This window comes from Neofelis nebulosa (genome assembly GCF_028018385.1).
Source record: "Neofelis nebulosa isolate mNeoNeb1 chromosome Y unlocalized genomic scaffold, mNeoNeb1.pri SUPER_Y_unloc_1, whole genome shotgun sequence".
Classification (NCBI taxonomy): domain Eukaryota; kingdom Metazoa; phylum Chordata; class Mammalia; order Carnivora; family Felidae; genus Neofelis; species Neofelis nebulosa.
Genome location: NW_026691917.1, coordinates 1,101,216 through 1,120,375, shown reverse-complemented (window position 1 = coordinate 1,120,375; position 19,160 = coordinate 1,101,216). Strand labels below are relative to the sequence as shown.

At 48.8% G+C, this 19,160-nt stretch overlaps 1 protein-coding gene across 1 annotated transcript; it reads left to right on the top strand.

Moving 5' to 3' along the window:
• Positions 1-2,442: 2,442 nt before the first annotated feature.
• On the top strand, positions 2,443-5,388 carry LOC131503579 (testis-specific Y-encoded protein 3-like). Its single transcript, XM_058715035.1, has 7 exons — positions 2,443-2,512; positions 2,822-3,297; positions 3,990-4,067; positions 4,212-4,323; positions 4,416-4,561; positions 4,655-4,739; positions 5,262-5,388. Exons 1-7 carry the CDS (start codon positions 2,443-2,445, stop codon positions 5,288-5,290), a joined length of 996 nt encoding a protein of 331 aa, XP_058571018.1. The 3' UTR covers positions 5,291-5,388.
• The last annotated feature ends 13,772 nt before the right edge of the window (positions 5,389-19,160 follow it).

The following is a 19,160-nucleotide window of genomic DNA, read 5'->3' as shown; positions in this document are numbered from 1 at the left end:
CCTCCACATTTCAAGCTGTAAAGTCACCAGAATAATGGTTTACATAAGAGTGACAGACTACATCTTTTTAGGTCTTTGGAATCTGTGTTAAAAACTGTACAAAATGAGGGGCACCTGGGTGGCTCAGTCGGTTAAGCGTCCGACTCTTGATTTCAGCTCAGGTTATGATCTCACTATTTGTGATTTCAAGCCCCATGTCAGGTTCTGTGCTGACACTGTGGAGCCTAGTTGGGATGCTCTCTCTTTCTCAAAATAAATAAATAAACTTCAAAACAATCTAGACAAAATGAAATGTCTGTGTACGGATCATCAAACCACCAACCAAATCTCAACTGTGGAAAGAAAACAACCCACCTCTTTTTTTTCCTCATGGTTGACAAACAAAATCAAAAAGTAAGAGAAAAGACAAAATGATGCCCCTCTAAAACTAACAAAAGAAACCACAACCCACCTCCTGGGCTTTGGTCTCCCGGTGAGCGAGTTGGTGTTTACTCCGAGGCATTTAAGAATGCGACGGCTCGCTCTGACTATTCTAACACGTTCCTTTCAGCCTCCCTAAGAGGAAAGCTGGTCACGTGAGACCCCGTAAAAAGAAAGGCAAATGTGGCCTGCACAATGGGACCGAGGCAGTTTAACTAACGGCCAGACCCCGGCCGACGACGAGATACATAAAAGGAAGACACGCCTGGGTGACAAGCTTGTGCGTGGAGGGGGAATGTGGCCAACAAAAGTGTCAAGGCAGAAGTCCCACGGAAGAGGAGGACAAGATCTGGAGGCTGCACTGGACAGCCAGAGACGGAAACCGAAATCTGGAGGACGGCTCAAGCACAATCGGCAGAGGAGGGGCTCCGCATCTGGAGGTCGGGAGTACAGCGCAGAAGCCAGGCCAGCCACGCCAGGAGCCAAAGGAGAAGCGTTCCTCCCGAGCCCGGGCCCGGCTGCCCGCCTGCGGCCGGATGAGGCCCGAGCGGGGCCTCCTCTCTACGGGGCAAAGGTCCGGGACAGGAGGACTCTGCAAAGTCCTCAACACCACATTGTCCCTGCATCCGAGGAACAGAGGCCTACGCACGTAAGGGACGGCTTCCGGAAAGCCACATCCCAGAAGCATCTTCCAAACACCCTCGTGTGTCAGAGAGGGTTCAGGCCAGAAGCGACACGAAGACTTCCGGCTCTCACGTTGCCGGTCAGCAACGTGCCGCCTCGGCTCTAGCTTTGCCCTCTGCGGCCTCCCCTGAAGATCACGCAGAGGGGCCCTGTGACCGCTTCTCCTTGCCGCAGGCACCAGTAAGGACCGTCAGCAGAGGGCACGGGAGGGACACCAGAAGGGGACTCTGTCACCGTTTCCACTTGTGGCCTGCCTTCATCTGTACCTCCTGCCCTGAGGCGGCCACCAAGTGAACAAGGCAGTTTCGAGGGCATGGCGACTATGTGGGCATGGAGTCAGGCAAATGCGGCTATTACATGAGTGTGGCCATAACTGTAGCATAGCCACACGTGGAACCAGCTGTTAGGTGGGGGCAGCTGTCAACTGGCCGTGGCCATGAGTGCGCATGGCAGTTACATTCATGCAGCCTTACAGGGTGTGACAGTCAAGTGGGCACAGCGCGAAGGAATGTGTCAGTCAATGGGCAGTGCAGACACCAGGGCTTGGTCGTTAGGTGTTTGTTGCAGTCATGTGGGCTCGGACATTGAATGAGTCCAGCCCGGCAGCCACCTTGGGATGTGGTCAGGCAGAAGCATCAGGGACGTGGGCATGGCATTCAGACACAGGCAGCCATTATGGAGCATGGCAGTCACAGGGCTCTGGCAGTTGGTGGACACAACAATCATACAGATGCAGCACTCCTGTGGGCGTGGCATTCATCTGGGTGTGGCATTTACCTCAGCATGGGATTCACGGGGCAAGACAGAAAAGAGCCAACCTGCGCAAGCATCAATTGAGTGTGCGGGCCTGAGGGTGCAGATTCAAGTGTGTGCCACGGTGACATGAGCACAGCACTTGCGGGTGTGCCAGGAATGAGGCAGTCACATAAGCACGGAAGTCAGATGGGTGTGGCAATCACGTGAGCATATCATGACACTGGCAGTAAATAGGCAGCCATGAAAGGGCATGGTGTCAAATGAGCATGAAGGTTTTGGGCCTGCAGTAAAAAGTTATGAATGTGAATAGAGGGGCCTGTCATGGAGGTGCCAATATTACGGGATATGACAGAAAAGTGACAGTGGCAGTAAATGGGCCTCCTTTCTGGGCAGGCAGCGTCTGGAAGTGGGTGGTCAAGAGACAGGAGCCCGCGGGACACTGAGTCTCCGGCAGGGCCAGAGGTGCCGCAGGCCGAAGGCTTGCAGGCCACAAACGAACAGCCTGTGCAGGAAGGCCAGGCCCGACCCGAGAGGCAGGTGGGCGGCCCCAGCGAGATATCGGTGCCGCTGGTGCATGACATAATGGCGGTGGAGGCGCTGTGGGGCCTGGTGGAGGAGGAGGTTGAGGTGCCGGCCGCGGAAGAGGACACGCGTGGGGAAGAGGGGCATGACCAGAGGAAGAAGGGGGAGGAGGACGAGGAGCAGGAGCAGGGGAAGGACAAGGTCCAAGTTCACGAGGAGAAGGACCTGAAGGACAAGGGGGAGCAGCAGGAACAGAAGAGCAGAAGGAGGAGGAGGAGGAAGAGGGGGAGAGGCAGCAGGAGTCAAAGATTAGAAGGAGGACGAGCAGCAGAAGCCCAAGCAGAAGGAGGAAGAGCGGAAGGAGGAGGAGTTGGCGGAAATGAAAGGGGAGGAGCAGGAGCACCAGGGTGTACAAGCGGGCGCGGCCCTGGCGGTGGAGGCATCGGCGGCGGCAGTGGCAGGGGAAGGGGACCAGGAGGAGGAGCAGGAGGAGGAAGGGAAGGCGTGGGAGCCATCCAAGGGAGAGCAGAATTGCAAACGGAGGAGGAAGAGGAGCAGGAGAAGGGAGCGCTGGAGGAGCAGCAGCAGGGCGAGGAGGAGGTGGAGGGAAAGGAGGACAAGGAGGAGCGGGAGGAGGAGGAACAGAAGCCGAGTGAGCAGGAAGGCCGATGGGTGGAAGAAGCCCAGGAGCTGCAGGTGAAGCAGCAGAAGAAGGAGCGGGTAGAGTCAGGCCTCCGTCCTTGCCCTTCCCCACTGGAGGCTCTGGAGGCCCTTCAGATAGAGCTACAGCCGGTGAATAAACAAGCCAGCCGGGAGCACGCTCCACTCCAACTCAGGATGTGGCAGAGGCGGCAGCGTCATCTGGAACAGAGAAGTGCCCTTATCCAGGGCATCCGTGGTTTCTGGGCCAAGGCTGTATCCTTCCTGCTGCTGGTGGAGGGTCCAGAGGGGGCTGGGCTTGCGCAAGAGGAAGGAAAGGGAGGTGACATTTAGAGGAACCCAGGACAGGGACTGGAGCTAAGCCGCGCTCCAGTGGCCGGGAACGTGCAAACGTGATCCCATCTGGCGGTCCTGGCTCTGCAATGAGTGTGGGAGGAGGGCAGTGCCGGGGTGGGGGAGGCATGTGTGCTTTACGTCGCACCTGGCACGGAAACAGCGCTGGGAGAGTGGGGAGTGGCGGTGGAGGTCCAGGCCAGGACGGGGAAATGACCGAGGGCTTCTTCCCACACAAAGCCACGTGGGGGCACGTTTCTGGGTCCCGCTAAGCATCTTGCTGCGGGGAAGGCGATGTGAATGCCCACTGGTCGGCGCGAGACCGGGTGTGTGCTGTCTGGCTGTGTGGAAGTAAGCGTCCTCAGTGTCCTCATGAGCACACAAGGCTAGGCGTGGTTGCGGGCGTCTGGGCATGCACAGCCTCCTGTGCGTGTCTAGCAGAGCCCTGCGCGATGCTGAGACCCCGTGGGCCTGGACGCAGCCTGTGGGGAGGGCTTGAGACCCTGGGGGAGGACGTCAGTCCCGGGGGGAGGACGCCTGGATGCTGTCCACACGTGTTCTCTGCTTCGAGCTCTCTCATGCCCAGCACCTGAAGGCTCTTTGACCTGCAGCAGTTTGTGAACCACCCTCAGATGTCAGCCCTGATTAGTAAGCCCGATGCAAGCATGCTTCGCCACATGACCAATTTGAAGGTCGGCCTGGGAGTGGGAGGTGGTGTGGGGGGCTGGCCGTGTGGGGAGGGGAGGTGGTGGGGAGAAGTGACGTGTTCCTTCCTCAGGGGAGGGAGGGTGTCCTGGAAGAAGATTTCACATTTCTGCCCCACTGTACCACGGCAGGTGGAGGAACACAAGTTTCCCAGGGAATGCCGGAAGATCCTGCTGTTTTTTGGCAAGAACTCCTACTTCCAGAATGAAGTCGTTACGAAGGAGTATGTCCTAGGCCTTGCTGGTAAGTGTCCACTGACTGCGTGGGCGGCAGTGGGTGGAGGGTTGAATGTGACTGGTTCTCTGGCGCCGTCTCACATACTCGTCTTCCTGCAGGGTATAGGGCGTCTCATTCCAGTCCCAACCAGTGGTACCCAAGGTACAGACAGGAGGCCTACAGACGCAGGCATGACAACAGCAGCCTCAACTTCTTCAACTGGTTCTCTGACCACAGCTTTGTCGACTCTAGCAGGATTGCTGAGGTGGGGCCCTGTAACAAGGAAGGGAGGTGATTTTCATGGGTTCCCCCACTGCGTGGGATAGCTACCTGAGGCCTGGCCTGTCTCCCCTACCAGATAATCATAGAGGATCTTTGGCCCAATCCCCTGCCGTATTTCAAGATGAAGGAGGCCCCAGGAGAGAGAACTGAGAGGGAAAGAGGTGAGCAGCCAAGGGTGTGGGCACTGAAATGTGTGCCGTGGGGTCCGTGGCACAATTCTCTTCTGCATGGAGGCACCGAGACTCACAGTGGCACAGGAGGTGACACCAGGTCAAAAGGGCATCGGCCTGAGACGGGGAGTCTTAAGAAGTAACGTGTCAAAGAGGCTTTTCCCTTTGGGGAGCCTGAAGGTGGGAAGGGGGCTAGACAAAAAGAATGAGCAAAGCGGGACAACCAAAGCTGGCTCATCAGATAGCACGGTGACAACTGTCATTCCCGGACCATGAACCCCACCGTCAGGCCTCCTACCACCATCCCACATGTTGTCTGGCTTCGGGAGCCCCTTGTCAGCTTTGGCACAGCTTATCACACCCTCCCATTCTACTTTCCGTTTGGAAACATTCAAGCAACCTTAATCAGGGCCAAGATCAGACTCTCACCTGTCCTGTGTGTGTGTGTGTCTGTGTGTGTGTGTGTGTGTGTGTGTGTGTGTGTGTGTGTCTGTGTGTACCCATATATCCCAGGGATATGCACGATCTTGAGAAGAGTATGAAGGAGCATCGCACTTCATCGACCCCAGTGGAAACCCTTCCGATGCTCACCGATGGTCCACAAGATTCTCCTGTCCACGAAATGAGGACAAGGGTGGTGGTGACATGTGGCGCAGGGCGGGGGTCCAATACATTTGAAGAAATATAGAATGGGAGATAAACAGCATGAAGTGTTTGTGTGTGCCTTCCTCTCAGGTACGCTCTGGGGCGTGTCCATGTATACATGCCGCTGTCCAGGGGTGTAAGTGTTCTGTGCCTGCACATTGGAGTTCCAAGGAAGGGCGGGACGTAGGACATTGTCCGTAGGGATGGGTCACTCATTGCGATTGCATGTGAGGTCAGTAAGATTGAAGCAATGGGGACTTGAGTGAGGAAGGCCAGGGCACAAACCTGAGAGAAAGGCCAGTGACCAGGTTCATATCTTTCCTGTGAAAATGAGTAAATTCAAGGAAATGGAGACGCCATCACAGGCCAGGAAGGTCCAATATTCAGGGTTTGGGCATGTCCATGAGGGTGTCCCCAGAATCCCGCACGGGGACACCCTCAGTCATGTTGACTGAACCGCCACACAGGGAGGAATTCCCAGGGTTGATTACCCTCTGGTTTTCAGACGTCTACCAATGCAGACTGTCTTGTGGACAAGTTCAGGATCTCAGGACCAGCCACACATATTTGAGGGATTGTGAGCGGGTTGTAGGATTGGTGTCCAGGGGAGGGAACTGAGGGACCAGAGGGAGAGTGGGTGGGTTTGACCGATGAAGTTCTGCTTCAGGCACAGTTGACAGGGACAACGTACACACTGCAGAGAAAACAGCCCACTACAGTCTCACGCAACTCCAAAATCACAGCCAACTTTTCTGGTTCCACTTCCTGAAGCTGAGCCTCCCAAACACCGCTTCACTTATTCTCACACACAAACACACACACACACACACACACACACACACACACACACACACACACACACACAAGACTCCTGAAGGAGTCCTAGTACTGATGCCCTTGTGTGAACTTCGCTGTTTCTGAAAAGACCTCTGGTTACGAATGGGTGGCCCAGATTGCAAGCCAACAGAGGGGAGGGTCGCGGGGAGGTGGGGCTCTTACAGGGCACGAACACGCCATGCTCTCCCGTGTGCCCTCTGCCCTCTCATCATCAGCCGTGATGAGTCGGGTGATGCTCTTCCTCTGTGTCCACAGGCTTAAGCCCTGTGTCCAACACGCCATGTGAGACTTGTGAGAAGACTCCCAAGTGCAAACACCAGCAGGCGCTCAGGGAGGTCGCCTCGTCCCAGGCACCTGTGTTCCTTTGCCTGAGTGCCAGGACAAAGGCTGCCGCAGCCACATAGGGAACGATGGACTTGTGAGGCCTTAGCATTCTGTGCATAGGTGCCAGGCAGGCCTGGAACTTAGAAAGGACTGGGACGAGCCTCACCTGCAAAGACGTGAGTGCTGGGGTACTCCTTACACAGCAGATGGCTGCTTGCCAGAGATGTCTGTGCTAGGGATGGGGCAAAAGCTCCACCGTGCTAGCAGTGCAGTAGACAGAGTTCAGCCTTGTCCATCTCAGGCTCTTCTGTATCCCCAAGTAACACGGCCCCCAGCCCTGTCAGTCTCAGCGTGCCTGAGACTGACATCCCGACACTAATATTCCTGTCTCCCAAGCCGCCCAAGCCCCCCAGGATCCCCACTGCACAGCTCTGCAGTACAAGAGCCTTCTCTGCAGTGGCTCTATTCCAGAGAAGGCGAGGGCAGTCCCAATGCATGGAGGCCTCTTGTCCCTCTCAGTATGCAGACAACATGGTCAGCAGCGTGTCAGCAGGCTGTGGAGTTGAGGATCTGTGCAACCAAGCCTTACCTCTTCCAGGGAGGAAGCTGTCGCACTCTCTAGAAGGGAAGGCAGGTCTTTCTCTCGCTGCTGTCTGCACACTGCCTGGAGAAGCACGTCTTCTCAGCTGCTTGATGTGTAAATGTCGGGGTACCCTGGAAAAGCTCCCTGTGCTGACCCGAGTCTTTGGGTGTGAACATCCAAAGAAAGTATGGCCCAGGATTCTGCAGTGGGAATACGGCCTCAGTGGTCATGAGGCTGGACCCTTTGGGGCATCTTCCTGCACAAGCAGGCCGTTCCTTGATAGGTCTTGCCGAGCAGGAACACTTTATGGGACAGGTGAACACAGGGTCCCCCACATGTTAATATCTCCAGCCAATACCTCCTCAGGGGCCAGGGTGATGTTTCCGCCCGGCCTGTCCCAAAGACAAGGTACGGACAAGGTGTGGGTGTGGAATGCACTCACGGCCCCCAGAGCCAAACCCTCAAGTGTGGACACTTGAGGTCCGTGGTCAGAGGCCTGGGTGCTCTGTGTCCGAAGGATTACAGCCCTCATGCTGCACACCTGGCCGCCCCGGGTGTCCTCCCGTATCCGCAGCACTCCCCGGGGAGCCCTAGGGTCCAGGAGCTGCTAAACCCCTGCACAACTGTGTCTGCTGCCCAGCGGCCTCTTCCACCCCAACATCAGCGTGTGTGGGCTCCAGAGTGCTGTCCCTCGAGAGAGGATACCCTCAGCAATTCAGGAGCCTTCTGACTTCCATGTCTCTGAACCACACGTGTCTCTCATTGGTCTGTTGGGATCGTCTTGTTGTCCTCTGTGCACAGGAAATGTCTTGCTTTCCCTGTGCTCCTCTGTCTCCCTGAGTGAGCCCTGGCGTGTTTGTGTCTTTTCCTGGCTTTGCCTGTGCCGACACCTCTCTGGTGATGCCTCCTTGCCTGGCCTAAGTGGGCACAGCTGTACCCGTGTAACCGCCTTCGTCTCTGCACACCTGTGTCTTGTGTCAGCTGTGGCTCTGGTGGCCTGTCTTGACTTTGATGTATGCTTCTGCGCTTGAGTGTGTTTCCCTCTGAATTCAAACCCTTTCTTCCACTGACAGATCTAATTGCTGTCCTGCTGTCAGGTGGAGGGGCTTCTGCGCGTTCTGTTATGTGTTCCAGGAGCCAGAAATCCTTCCGTGCCTGAAGGACCTTCGTCAGAGGATTGGCCATGCACTCACTGCCAGCCAGTTAATGTCCCCAAATGCAGCTGCCTTGCTGTGAGCATGCAGTCACACCTCTATTTTCTCTCCCTCTGTTTTCAAACCCTTTGCACCTGAGGGGCTCAAACGTCACTGGCCTGCACCTTGCACATGCAGGCGTAAATTGTGTAAAGCGGTCCAGCAACGTTTTCCCACTTACTCTTTTGCCATGTGGCATGTTCCTGTCTGGGAGAGACTTTCCCCTGCCAGTGTGTGTCTCGTTTCCGTGTGCCTCCTGTGTGTTCTGGTTCCTAATTTGTCCATTACGTCCTACCTGGGAGTCTGATTCATGTTTGCGGGAACGAGGCTGACCCCTGTGACTGCTGGGTTCTGAGCTCAGCTTAGTCCCCCAGGACTAGTGCGTGAGTGAGGGACACAACGGGCAGTGACGGATGTGCCCGTATCCTTCACGTGCAAGCGCTCCGTCCAGCCACCTTCACTGGGACATTTCTCAGCGACCCCTCTTTGTTTGTGGTGAGAGCCCTTGCCTCTGAGAAATCTGACGAGGCGGTGAAGCATTGCTTACGGCTGCCCTGTGCAAGTTAGATCTCCAGAACTCATGCACACGGCAGGACTGCATCTTCACACCCGAGGCCCGACACCTCCTCATCGCACCCTTCCCTGATTAACACCACTCTGCTCTCTGTTGGACTGCATGCCTTTAACTCCTTTAGTCTCCTCAGGAATCCATCAGGCAGGGCTCACCACCACTGTGCTTCTGTCAGGGGCTGGCCTCTTTCAGTGAGCCCCGTGCTTTCTGCACCGATGCTCAATGCACCCGCCCAAGGGTGAGCCACACTAAGCCCGGCGGCGAGCCCTTTGGCCCTACGTTTCCCACCTATGTGCTTGGTGGCAGAGGTGCACAAGGAGCCCTCCTGCATGCGTGTCCCAGGTCCTCCACAGGGTACAAAGTACCGCCTCAGGAGGCTGATCCGCATCACACGGGCATAGCTCTGCTTGCACGTGTTAGCCTTTCGTATCATACAGGCAGCGCAGACTTAGAAATCCCGCCACCTGCTTACAACTATCCAGCCCTCGTGCTTCTGCAGACGCTCTGTGTCTGTACAGACATTTGAGTCACGGTCTCATGACCTTCCAATACAGCTTGATGGTCTGTCCTTAGCCTACAGCCTGGGATGCAGTTCTCACTCATTGTCCTCCCCTCGGGTGCCAGTTTCCTCCATCACTGTGGTGGAAGGTAAGCTTTATAACCATCCATTGGCTTGACAGTACTGGACGGATCACCTGTCTGCGTCCGGGGATCCGAAGGAGACCTTGGCTCTTTTGCTCACGGTGCACCCTTTCTCCGTGATGAGTCGCTTTGGATGAGAAGCTTGCCAGAGGCGAGGGTTCTCAGAGTTGAGCACATTTCCTGGGCATCTGTGAGAACCTCGTTGGTTCCACTCAGACAGCATTGACATTCATGGATGTGCCAAAGGCAAGACAGGCCACCAGAGCCACAGCTGACACAAGACACAGGTGTGAAGAGACGAAGGCGGTTACACGGGTACAGCTGTGCCCACTTAGGCCAGACAAGGAGGCATCACCAGAGAGGTGTCGGCACAGGCAAAGCCAGGAAAAGACACAAACACGCCAGGGCTCACTCAGGGAGACAGAAGAGCACAGGCAATGCAAAACATTTCCTGTGCACAGAGAACAACATGACGATCCCGACAGACCAATGAGAGACATGTGTGGTTCAGAGACATGGAAGTCAGAAGGCTCCTGATTTGCTGAGGGTGTCCTCTCTCGAGGGACAGCACTCCGGAGGCCAAACACGCTGGTGTTGTGGTAGAAGAGGCCGCTGGGCAGCAGATACAGTTGTGCAGGGGGGTAGCAGCTCCTGGACCAAGGGCTCCCCATGGAGTGCTGCGGATACGGGACGACACTCAGGGCTGCCGGGTGTGCAGCATGAGGGCTGTAATCCCTTGGACACAGAGCACCAAGGCCCCTGACCACGGACCTCGAGTATCCACACTTGAGGGTTTGGCTCTGGGGGCTGTGAGTGCATTCCACACCCACACCTTGTCCGTACCTTGTCTTTGGGACAGGCCGGGTGGAAACGTCACCCTGGCCCCTAAGGAGGTATTGGCTGGAGATATTAACATGTGGGGGACCCTGTGTTCACCTGTCTCGTAAAGTGTTCCTGCTCGGCAAGACCTATCAAGGAACGGCCTGCTTGTGCAGGAAGATGCCCCAAAGGGTCCAGCCTCATGACCACTGAGGCCGTATTCCCACCGCAGAATCATGGGTCATACTTCCTTTGGATGTTCACACCCAAAGACTCGGGTCAGCACAGGGAGCTTTTCCTGGGTACCCCGACATTTACACATCAAGCAGCTGAGAAGACATGCTTCTCCAGGCAGTGTGCAGACAGCAGCGAGAGAAAGACCTGCCTTCCCTTCTAGAGAGTGCGACAGCCTCCGCCCTGGAAGAGGTAAGGCTTGGTTGCACAGATCCTCACTCCACAGCGTGCTGACACGCTGCTGACCATGTTGTCTGCATACTGAGAAGGACAAGAGGCCTCCATGCATTGGGACTGTCCACGCCTTCTCTGGAATAGAGCCCCTGCGGATGTCAGTCTCAGGCATGCTGTGCTGGGGGCCGTGTTACTTGGGGATACAGAAGAGCCTGCGATGGACAAGGCTGGACTCTGTCTACTGCACTGCTAGCACGGTGGAGCTTTTGCCCCATCCCTAGCACAGACATCTCTGGCAAGCAGCCATCTGCTGTGTAAGGAGCACCCCAGCACTCATGTCTTCACAGGTGAGGCTATCCCAGTCCTTTCTAAGCTCCAGGCCTGCCCGAAACCTCTGCACAGAATGCTAAGGCCTCACAAGTCCATCGTTCCCTATGTGGCTGCGGCAGCCTTTGTCTTGGCACTCAGGCAAAGGAACACAGGCTGCCTGGGACGAGGCGACCTCCCTGAGCGCCTGCTGGTGTTTGCACTTGGGAGTCTTCTCACAAGTCTCACATGGCGTGTTGGACACACGGTTTAAGCCTGTGGACACAGATGAAGAGCAGCACCCGACTCATCATGGCTGATGATGAGAGGGCAGAGGGCACAGGGGAGGATGGCATGTTCATGTCCTCTAAGAGCCCCACCTCCCCACGACCCTCCCCTCTGTTGGCTTGCAATCTGGGCCACCCATTCATAACCTGAGGTCATTTCAGAAACAAGTAAGTTCACACAAGGGCATCAGTACTAGGACTCCTTCAGGAGTCTTGTGGGTGTGAGTGTGTGATGAAATTGTTTAATCAAAAATTAGGTATTTTGTTTCGTTTACAATTTTATTTTCAACATTCATTCTCAACATTGTTATGCTTCTACGTATGATTGAAAAAAAACTTCTTCAATGTATGATTTGAAATTCGATCTGGCAAAAAAACCTGTTAAATTTTTATTTATTGAAAATTCAATGACAAGTGTGATGTCAATATTTAAGTTTCTCAAATTCATTCCATCTGACAATATTGCCATAATTGCTGATATTGTATTTGATTTTAAAATGTCTCAACTTATCTTTTTAAAAGTGATTAATTTTGAAAGAGAGAGAGATAGAGACAGCAAGAGAGAGAGAGGGAGAATACAGAGGAGAGGCACAGATATGGTGAGATAGAATCTCAAACATAAATTAGTAATCCAAAAGCTCTGAAGAAACAAAAGTCCAGGACCAGATTAATTCTACTATAAACTTAAAGAAATGTTACTCCCTGTTCTTCTCAAAGGAATTCCAACTTCATTCTATGAGACCAGCATTAACTTTATATCAAAATCAGAATACTACTCCACTAAGGAAAAGAACTACAAGCCCATCTGTTTAATGAACATAGATGCAAATATCCTCAAGAAAATACTTGCATACTGACTGTAATAATACATTCTAAAAAAAGTATTCACCACAATTGAGGTAGATTTATTCCTAGTTTGCAGGTATAGTCCAATATTCACCAATCAATTAACATGTTACAGTACACCAATAAGATAAAGGAGAAGAACCACATTATCATTTCAATAGCTGCAGGAAAAGCATTTGAAGAAGTACAACATCTATTCATGATAAACACCCTCCACAAAATAGGCTTAGAGGAAATATACCTCAACATAATAAAGGCCATCTATGAAACACTCATAGCTAAAATCTTTTTTAATGGGGAAAACCTGAAAGCTTTTCCCATAAGCTTAGGAAGAAGACAAGGATATCCACTCCCACCACTTTTTTATTCAGCACAGTACTAGAACTCCTAGCCACAGCAATTAGACACTAAAAAGAAGTAAAAGGCAATGGAATCAATAAAGAAGAAGAAAAATGTTCTCGATTTGTAGAGGACATGATACTCTACTGTAGAAAACCTGAAAGATTCCACGGACAAAACTGTGAGAACAGAAGAACGAATTCAGTAAGTCATATGATACAATCAATGTAAAGAAATCTGTTGCATTTGTATACACTAATAATGAAGCCGCCGAAAGACAAATTAAGAAAACAATCCCATTTATAACTGGACCAAAAAAAATAATAAGATATCTAGGGGTAAACTTATACAAAGAGGTGAATAATCCATACTCTGAAACCTATTAAATAAGGTTGAAAGAAACTGAAGTCAACACAAAGAAATGGATAATTCCATGCTCATGGATTGAAAGGGCAAATAATGTTAAAATGTCTATGTTACCAAAGCGATCGACATATTTAATGTAACCCCAATGAAAACACCAACGGCATTTCTCACAGAACTAGAATAAACAGTCCTGAACTTTATATGAACTTTATACCAAAGAACCTGAAGAGCAAAGCAATCTTAAACAAACAAACAGACAGCCAGAGAGACAGACAGACAAACACTGGAGGCATCACAAACTCCAGATATCAAGTTATACTACAAAGCTGTAGTTATCAAAACTGCATGGTACTGGCACAAATTGGAATGTAGACCAATGGAACAGAATAGAATACCTAGAAATAAACCCACAACGATCTGGTCTATTAATCTTTGACAGAGCAAGAAAGCATACAAATTGGGAAAAAAGTATTCTCTTCAGCAAATGGTGTTGGAAACCTGGACAGAAATATGGAAAAGAATGAAACTGGACCACTTTCTTACAAAACACATGAAAATAATTCCAAAATGGATTAGAGATATAAATGCTGAACCTGATACCATAAAAATCCTAGAAGAGAACACAGGCAGTAATGTTTTGACATTAGCCAAAGAAACGTTTTCTAAGGTATATCTCCTGAGACAAGGGAAACAAAAGCAAAAATACACTACTGGGATTGCATCCAAATAAAAAGCTTCTGCACAGCTAAGGAAAAAATCCACAAAAATGAACGGCAACCTACAGAACGGGACAAGATATTTGCAAATGACATATCCAGTAACGGATTAGTATCCACTATGTAAAGAACTTACAAAACTCAATACTGAAAAACGAAATTATCCAATTAAATAATGAGCAGAAGACCTTAACAGACACTCCTCCATGAAGACATCCAGATGGCCAACAGACACGTGCAAAGATGTTTATCATCACTTACCATCAGGAAATTGCAAGTCAAAAGAACAATGAGATACCACCTCACACTTGTTGGAATAGCTAAAATCAGCAACACAATGAACAACAGGTGTTGATGAGGATATGGAAAAAGAACTTTTGCACTGTTGATAGGAATGCAAACTGGTGCAGTCACTGTGGCAAACATAGTAGGTTCCTCAGAACGTGAAAAATACAACTGCAGCAATCACACTACCGTGTATTTACCCAAAGAATACAGAAGCGATAATTCAAAGAGATACAAGAACCCTGATAATTTTGGCAGCATTATCTAAAATAGCAAAGATAAGGAACAGCCACGTGTCCATCAAATGACGAATGGATAAAGATTTAGTGTGTATATATGATGTGGTATTATAATGTGGTATTATACACACGTAATTATATGATGTGGTATAGTATGTGTAATACCCACACACAGTGGAATAGCACTCAGCCATGTAAAATAATGAAATCTTGCCATCTGCAACAGCATGAATGGAGCTAGAGAATATAATGCTAGGCAAAAGAAGTCAGTCAGAGAAAGACAGATACCATATGATTTCATTCATATGTGAAATTTAAGAAACTAAACAAATGAGCAAATTTGGGCAAAAAGAGTAATAGACAAATCTAGAAACATACACTTAATTATAGATAACAAACTGATGGTTACCAGTGTTGCGGGGGGGGGGGGTGCAGATGTAGTGTGTGAAATATGTGATGGGGATTAAGGAGTGCACTTGTTGTCATGAGTACTGGGTATTGTAAGGGATTGATGAATCAGTATATTGTACATCTGAAACTAATATAACATTCTATGTGAAAAAAATAGGGGCATCTAGGTGGCTCAGTTGGTTGACCATCCAACTTTGGCTCAGGTCATGATCTCGCAGTTCGTGGGTTCAAGCCCTACATTGGGCTCACTGCTGTAGGCATCACGCCCACTTCAGATATGCTATTCCTCTCTCTCTGACCCTGCTTGCATTCCCTCAAAAAATAAATAAGATATTGTTTAAAAACCATAAAATATTTAAAAATAAATTCAATTTATAAGAAAAAGAAAAAAAAAACTTTAGAGCACCTAAATAAATTCCTGGATTTTCTGATATTTTAGGTATCAGGAAATTCATCTGTTTGCATATGTGTTATTATGTCTTTTTAGGTATTCTCTGTCCTGTCCTGTTTGAATAATAATAGAAGTTATAATAGGATTCTATATAAGGGGTGTTTGCTATCTTTCAGATATTGTTCTCAACTCTTTATATGATTATTATATTCGTCTCTTGGTCTTACATATATGAGAACTAAAGCACAAAAGCAGTAAAAAAAACTGTGCCGATGATCATACACCTAGTACTGGTGAGACAGGATGTAAACTTGGGTACGTTGGCACTAGAGGACACTATTTCATGCCACCTCTCAGTTCCATCACATGCCGCCTGTGTTGACCTTGGGAGCAGACAAGTTCCTTAACCTCTGCACTTCTTCAATTTGCTGCTGTGTAAAAGGAGGTTAATAGTAACCCCTCCCTCATAGGGCCCTTAGGAGAATGACATGAATTACTTGGGAAATGTTCAGAACCTCACCTGGTACGAGTAAGAACTGTCGGCAAGAAACATCTCAGCCAGGCTAGCTGGTCCCCAAGTCTTACTCATTTGCTCCAGTGTTAGAGTTATGGGGTTATGCTAGTTTTTCAAAGAAATGACTCGCATCGCTTTCATTCTCTTGCTGCTTTTTCTTAAACCAGTTGTAGTCATTTACATTGCCTCCAAAACATTCATTGTCTATTTTATTGGCATATGTACATAGGATTTTTTAATAGCAAAAAGCTCTATAATGTTACCATGTTTTACTTTCATAATTTGGTTTCCTTGAATTTCCTGTTTAAAAGAAAAAAATTTTTTAATTTTACTGATTTTATCTTGGGTAACTTTTTAATTTCTAAGGAAAACACCTAACACTTTAAAGTGGCGCTTGTACAGCTTTGATCATATCTGACAATTACTTATTGGTGCTATTCCTAATCAACCTGCTTTTTGGGGGTTATCCCAGTCACATTGTTCAGTGAGCTCCTCTCTGGGTCACATTTGTTCCCTCTCCAATTGCTCTCTCAGGCTACTCTCACCTCAGGGGCTTCTCTTCTAAGACTGAAATTCTCTTGACTCTGTTTATCTCCTTCCAACAAATGTCAATTATACATAACTGCGATGAAGGAAGGGAGATCAGATTTTCCATGAGACTTCCTGATGAAATTACATGATCCATGTTACTCACAAGGTAACAAGTTAGCATTCTCCCATACAAACAAGAAATAATTAGAAATATAGTCAGAGAATTGGCACCATTTGCCATAACAGAAGAAAAAGGAGAAGGAGGTGGAAGGGGGGAAAGAAGGAAGGAAGGAAGGAAGGAAGGAAGGAAGGAAGGAAGGAAGGAAGGAAGGAAGGAAGGAAGGAAGGAAGGAAGGAAGGAGGGAACTTAACAAGAAACATGAAAGAAATATATAAGTAAGCCTTTCAGAAAACTTTAAACTCTTCTGAGAGATATTTTAAAAAAAGCTTGGGGTGCCTGGGTGGCTCAGTCGGTTAAGCGTCCCACCCCTAAGGAAAAAAATGGATCTATGCAACAATCGGCAGTGGAGGTTAAAACCATTAGAGAAAGGTTGAGGGGGGAATGTTTATAATGGACCTACCACAGGGCGCCTGGGTGGCTCAGTCGGTTAAGCGTCCATCTTCAGCTCAGGTCACGATCTCGCGGTTCTTGAGTTCAAGCCCCGTGGAGGGCTCTGGGCTGATGGCTCAGAGCGTGGAGCCTGCTTCCGATTCTGTGTCTCCCTCTCTCTCTGCCCCTCCCCTGTTCATGCTCTGTCTCTCTCTGTCTCAAAAATAAATTAACGTTAAAAATTTTTTTTAAATAATAAAATAAAAAAAGCTTAAATATAAACATTCCTTGTGTTGGAACAGGAAAAGCTATTATTGTAAGAATGCCGACCATCTCTAAATTACTATGTAAATTTGTTGCAAGCCCAATAAAATATGGATTTTTTAAATCAGATCAGCTGGTTCTAAAATTTTTGTATAAATATCAAAATTCAAATTGATCCAGAAAACATTTCCTGAAAAGGAAGCATATGAATTAGCCGAGTTCTACCAGATGATAAATTATGTTATGAAGCAAATGTGGCTAAGCTCAATGAATGAATCGTCATAAAGAATCCAGAACTAGGTTCAAAGCATATGCAAATTTAGTATATAACTAAGTGAACCTTCCAAAGCAAATGCATCGTTTGAATAATAGTAACAATGATCCTATTCATGAAGTTTCAGTACTTTTCTTATAAATGTCTTAATTTGTATTATGTCATATTATTATATGTTATAATATTGTTACCAATGTTATATGTTTTCTTCTAAAAATGCATCTATAAAATCCTAGAGGAAAGAAGAAAGTTATTTTTCTATTCTCTATTGGGATAAGCCTTCTTAATATTTACTGAGCGTTTGTTGCTAACAAATTGTTAGCACTTACATATTTATTTATTTATTTAATTTCCACACTGTGATAATGCCCGTTTCACAAAAGAGAAAGCAAAGAACAAAAAAGGTAAGGGGCCTTTATTTGTTTCCCTATAGCTCAAGATGGAAGTACATAGTCAGATAGTTTTACTCTAGAGCGTGTGTTCTCAACCGTGATGATAACAACTGACAAACACCAGAGAGAGCAGAAACAATCACAGGAGAGGGTCGTATCGCCTCTCCTTAGCATAGGGAGAGGTCAAAAATTTTAATTTGAAGTACAATTTATCTTTTTTTTTTTTAATTTTTTTTTCAACTTTTTATTTATTTTTGGGACAGAGAGAGACAGAGCATGAACGGGGGAGGGGCAGAGAGAGAGGGAGACACAGAATCGGAAACAGGCTCCAGGCTCCGAGCCATCAGCCCAGAGCCCGACGCGGGGCTCGAACTCACGGACCGCGAGATCGTGACCTGGCTGAAGTCGGACGCTTAACCGACTGCGCCACCCAGGCGCCCCTACAATTTATCTTTTAAAACGTTTAGTGTTTACTCAAGTTTTGGAGACAAAGAGAGACAGAAAGAGTGGGAGCAGGGGAGGGGCAGAGAGACAGAGAGAGACACAGAATCTCAAGTCAGCCCCTGGATGCAAGTTGTCAGCATAGCCTGAGGCAGGCTTGAACTCATGAACCGTGAGATCTTGACATGAACTAAAGTCAGATGCTTACACCACTGAGCCAGCCAGGTGCTCTTCAAACAATGCTATCCTTTTCACACCATTGTGAAGTCCAATAACTATAAGTCAAACAGTATTAAGCCACGGACTGCTAATCCTCCATTCATCCTTGCAGATATACTTTTGATCATCCTATGCCTGCCAGTAAGCTGACCTCCATGGACTGCATCGTTTAGGCTTTCTTGTCCTCTGGCTTCATCCACAGTTGGCAGGTATACTAATAGGTAGCCAGAGAGCAAAAGAAAAGCAGTCATTATATGTACTCTGAACTCTGGAATTTTGGCAGTGGCTTATTCCTCAGTCTATGGCCACATCTCCTGTTAGGTGGCTTCTCTCCCAGCTGTGGGCTCATTGGCTTCTAGTAACACTTGTCCTTTCCTTGTCCCTTGGTGCCTGGGAGAGGTGAAGTCTTCTCTTGCTAGTCCCCAAGGACTCAACCACTTAGTTTTGAGCCCGTTTATCTCGCCAGCACCTGTGTTCACAGTTCCTCCATTAAACTCTTTCCAGGGAAGATTTTAGAGGCACCACCCACACTCTGCTGGACTCTGGCAGGCAAACATATGTACAAGGCCTTTCACTGCAGCATTGTTTTCTATAGTCGTAGACTAGAAACAACTTACATACACATAAACAGGGGTAAGATTAAATACCTCCAATGCAGCCAGGGTAGGAATACCATGAAGTATATTTAAATACAAGAATCGGAATGACTCAATTTCCTATTTTTACTTATACCCTCTCCCTATATTCAGTGTGATTTTTCTCTACTGTGTAATGCCGGAACCTCTTGTGTCCTTCCTACTCCAACCTTGCCTAATTAATACCTACTCACTCTTTAAGGATTAGTTCAAGATACCACGCCATCTGAAAAGTCCCTTACAACACCTCATCTCCTTCCCCTGAAGGCTGAGTTACATGGATTTTCCCTTCACACTCTCCTAATGCTCCACGCATCTTTGGATCATTACACCATAATATCTGTCTCCCCAGCTGATTGTAAGCTCCTTGTGAGTGTAAGCGCC

Excerpts from the sequence above, each read along its gene's own strand:
- LOC131503579 (XM_058715035.1), top strand. The coding sequence starts at position 2,443 with ATGGCGGTGGAGGCGCTGTGGGGCCTGGTGGAGGAGGAGGTTGAGGTG. Across the intron at positions 2,513-2,821 it reads GGCCGCGGAAGAGGACACGC|GCATCGGCGGCGGCAGTGGC; the intron begins GTGGGGAAGAGG and ends CTGGCGGTGGAG. Across the intron at positions 3,298-3,989 it reads GTGGTTTCTGGGCCAAGGCT|TTTGTGAACCACCCTCAGAT; the intron begins GTATCCTTCCTG and ends GACCTGCAGCAG.